General features: G+C 52.4%; 1 protein-coding gene across 1 annotated transcript; it reads left to right on the forward strand.

Moving 5' to 3' along the window:
* The first annotated feature begins 2,613 nt into the window (after positions 1-2,613).
* Positions 2,614-3,534, forward strand: LOC112979406 (olfactory receptor 14A16-like). Its single transcript, XM_026093555.2, has one exon. It carries the CDS (start codon positions 2,614-2,616, stop codon positions 3,532-3,534), a length of 921 nt encoding a protein of 306 aa, XP_025949340.2.
* The last annotated feature ends 677 nt before the right edge of the window (positions 3,535-4,211 follow it).

The raw sequence follows: 4,211 nt of genomic DNA on the forward strand, positions 1-4,211 counted from the left end.
TTGCTCCTTCTGGCACAGGGCAGACCATGTCTGTATACTGGCTCCTATTTGGGCTCTGCAGTTCTGCAAAGGCACTAGCACACAGGAGGGAATCCAGCACAGGGACACCAAGATGGTCCGGCCTGGAGCATGAGGCATATAAGGAGAGGCTGGGAGAGCTGGGTTTGTCCAGCCTAAGCAAGAGAAGGCCAAGGGGGATCTTCATGCTGTGCACAGCTACCTTATTGAGGGCACAGAGAAGACAGAGCTGGATTTTCTTGGAAGTGCACACTAATAGCACAAATTGGACAATGGGAAATTCTTCTTAGATGTCTCTTCTGTGTCTTCTTAGATTTTTCTCCATGAGGATGGCCAAACAGTGGCACAAGCATCCAGAGAGGTTCTCAGATCTCCATCCTCAGAGACAATCAAAACTTCACTGGAAAAGGCCCCAAAATACCTTTCTACTGGGACCTGCCTTGAGCAGGGCGTTGGATCCCTACCTCCAGGTGTCTCCCCCACTGCAGGCTCAAGGAGTCTGGTATTCTGAGACTCTATCCCAAAGGGACCACAGGCTCAGAGCCACCCATCGCCCTGAGAGGCCTGACTTCTGGTGAGGTGGCATCTGCCCTGTCTGCAAGGGTCTGGGAAGGCACAACGTGGAGAAATGGCTCTGACTGTTTCAATTAACTACCATCTCTCGAATGGATCGGAATGGATTAGGGTTTGAGATGGGAAGATGCCATGAGGGTCCAGCTTCAACAGAAAGCCTTCAAGGAGTGAGAAGAGAACTTTCTCCAGGGGAGTCAGTGAAATCCCAAAGACTGTCAGAAGCATCAAGACCTTCAGAAACTGCAAGTCTGAACCTCAGCTGACAGAAACCACCAAACTGCGAGCATCCCTGGCTGGCACCAGGATGCTCCAAGGAGGGAACACCGTCATCAACAGACAGACTAGAGCACCCTGGGGAAGGCTTTGGCATCACATGACTGACCATGACTTGCTCATCTCGCTCATCCCATGATGTCTCTGTTAGCAGTTCTCTATCATTCCCTGCCCATCCCTGCTGCCTGGAGCTGTTTCTGCCAAGAGCTTTTTCTCTGCCCCAAAGTCTTTTCCCAGTCGGTGTTCACAGACCCCATCCCCCACTCTGTGTTCTGTGATGGACAGAAGCCTCCCAGGTCAGGGCCCTGGCCAGGGCCATCTCTGTGCTTGCAGGTCCTGAGGAGCAGGTCAGAGAAACCCTGATGATGCCATGGAGGTGATGCTGGTGCTGTCTGCAGGCTGATGTGGGGATGGAGGGACTTGCTGAGGTTTCTCAGACTTTTTGCTCTGTCTCTCTCTTAAGAGAGAGAGCTGACTCTTACTGAGCTGCCTTCCTCTGAAGGAGAGCCCATCTTTAGGACCCTTGCCTGTTTCCCTGGGGTGTCCTGCCAAGCTGCAAGCTGCCCTGCAGAAGAGCACAGCTTCCCTCCAGCATTTCTGTGATATCTGAGAGTCCTTGGTCTGCTCCTGTGAGTCAGAAACCTTGTCACACTCCTCATCACTCCCTCCATCTCTGGGCTGAGAGAGAAGAATTTGGAAGTCTTCACTGTGAAACTGAACTCCTCTGCTCCCAGCTCAGTCCAGTTTCTTTCTTAGAGGAACTTGTGAGTGTGGTTTTCCTTTATCTGAGTGAGATGCAAGTGCAGGGCAGTGAGGGGCAAGACACACTGGCAGACCAGATCCCAGGACTCTGTACAAAGTCACAGGGAGCCCTTTTTTCCTGCTCGGGTGCACAAGTGCTCATGCTGAAATAACAAAGATTTCTAGCCCATCCAAGAATGCTCCCACAGTGTAATGGAGGCATCTAAAATCTAAATCAATATATAATCAGACTCCTCTGCTGCAGGTTATTTTCTGGAGATAATAAGTATCAAAATATTGAGCAGTCCTGCCACCTAAGGGGTGGACATAGTATGCTGCGGGATGTGCACATCAGAACCAGTCCCTTGCCATTCCCACTACACTACACATTCCCACTACTGGACAAAGAGCACAGATGGTAAATTGGCATGAGGAAATGGTTTATCTCACTGGAAGGGGGACATCTAGAAAAAGTCAGGTCAGCCCCTGCCCTCACTTGGCTGTTCCTCTCCCATGCTAGGGTGGGAGCTGATGTGACTGATCCAGATACAGACACCTCTGTCCAAGGGGGCAAGACTGGGGGGGGGACAAATCCCTCACAAGGGTCTTCTCTTTCAGACACAGCTGGCATGAGTGCTGTAGTCAGCTCTCATTGTGGTAAATAGAGAATATTCCCCCTGGGTCACAGGACCAAGCCCCCTCCACCCAGCTGATGCCGCCCGTTCCCAGGTATCCCCCCAAATACCTGGGACTGTTTGACACGTCCACTTAAACCTGCAGCAAAGCAGAACAGAGTCCTCTGGAGCTACGGGCAGAAGCCCCTACTGCACATGACACACTCAGCCAGCGCAAACCAGAGCCCCAGAAAGGGAGCTGAAAGAAGGTAAAGGACATAGGAAATGTGGGGGTTTCTATGCGAAACAGAATGGGTTTGGTTCAGAGTAGCTTGCTCTAACTTTTTACTTTCTTTTCTTCCTTGGACAGGCCTCCTGTGCCCCAAGGGAACAGATGTCCAACGGCAGCTCCTTCAATGAGTTCCTCATCCTGCCATTTGCAGACACACGGGAGATGCAGCTCTTGCACTTCTCCCTCTTCCTGGGCATCTACCTGGCTGCCCTCCTCAGCAACGGCCTCATCATCGCAGCCATGGCCTGCGACCACCACCTCCACACCCCCATGTACTTCTTCCTCCTCAACCTCTCTCTTCTCGACCTTGGCTCCATCTCCACCACTGTCCCCAAATCCATGGCCAATTCCCTGTGGGACACCAGGGCCATTTCCTACCTGGGATGTGCTGTCCAAATCTTTCTGGTTCTCTTCTTCCTCGCAGCAGAGTATTCTCTCCTCACAGTCATGGCCTATGACTGCTATATGGCCATCTGCAGACCCCTGCACTACAGCACGCTCATGAGCAGCAGAGCTTGTGTCAAAATGGCAGCAGCTGCCTGGGCCAGTGGTTTTCTCAATGCTCTCCTGCACACTGCTAACACATTTTCAATACCACTCTGCCAAGGCAACACAGTGGACCAGTTCTTCTGTGAAGTGCCCCAGTTCCTGAAGCTCTCCTGCTCAGACGCCTACTCCTGGGAAGCTGGGGTTAGTGTTGTTAGTGCCTGTTTAGCTTTGGGGTGTTTCATTTTCATTGTGCTGTCCTACGTGCAGATCTTCACTGCTGTGCTGAGGATCCCCTCTGAGCAGGGCCGGCACAAAGCCTTTTCCATGTGCCTCCCGCACCTGGCCGTGGTCTCCCTGTTTATCAGCACTGGCACATTTGCCTGCCTGAAGCCCCCCTCTCTCTCCTCCCCATCTCTGGATCTGGTGGTGGCTGTTCTGTACTCAGTGGTGCCTCCAACAGTGAACCCTCTCATATACAGTGTGAGGAACAAGGAGCTCAAGGATGCCTTGAGGAAACTGATTCAATGGGTATGATGTCAGTGCCAATAACTGTCCCATGTGCATCTGCTCATCTTTCCCAGGGTATTCGGCCTCAAGGATATATATTGTTCATTTATTTCTTTCTTACCTTTCTCGGTTATATTCATGTGAGAAAGCAATGTTTAGGTTCCTCTTACTTCTCAGTAATCCCTCTCTTATATTTGACACAGAGGCTGTGTTGAAGCAGGAAGCCAGGCTTCCCCTCCCTTCATCAGCAGAGATGGGGGGGACCTCAGAGCCTGCTAGCCTAAGCTCCCTCAGATGCCCCCAGGGCAATCAGGAGAGTTTCCCTGTGCAGTGTCTCTTTCAGCACTGACACCAACGGAGCTCAGGAGCACAGGCTCAGATGAGTACAGGTAGGGTGAGACCATGGGTCCCGTGCCCATTTGGAGAGCTCAGTTCCCCTGGCCACAGTCAGGGTGTGATCTCACCCCTCTACTTCGAGAGTGGCAGACAGGTGTCACTATGGGCTGGTCCCTTCCCTCTTCTGTGCTCCAGCACTCAAAGTGGAGCAGGAGCGGAGGGGAGGAGAGTCTGGATGCAGCCTGTGGGAACAGATGCCCTGCTCCTCAGGACCGTTCCCCCACTGCCACAGCAGGCATTTCCTTGCTGCAGCCTTTGCATGAGGGCTACAGCTTTCTGGGAGACACATCCAGCAACAGCAGCAGGAC

This window comes from Dromaius novaehollandiae, unplaced genomic scaffold (genome assembly GCF_036370855.1).
Source record: "Dromaius novaehollandiae isolate bDroNov1 unplaced genomic scaffold, bDroNov1.hap1 HAP1_SCAFFOLD_56, whole genome shotgun sequence".
In the NCBI taxonomy this organism is placed as follows: domain Eukaryota; kingdom Metazoa; phylum Chordata; class Aves; order Casuariiformes; family Dromaiidae; genus Dromaius; species Dromaius novaehollandiae.

Excerpts from the sequence above, each read along its gene's own strand:
- LOC112979406 (XM_026093555.2), top strand. The coding sequence starts at position 2,614 with ATGTCCAACGGCAGCTCCTTCAATGAGTTCCTCATCCTGCCATTTGCA.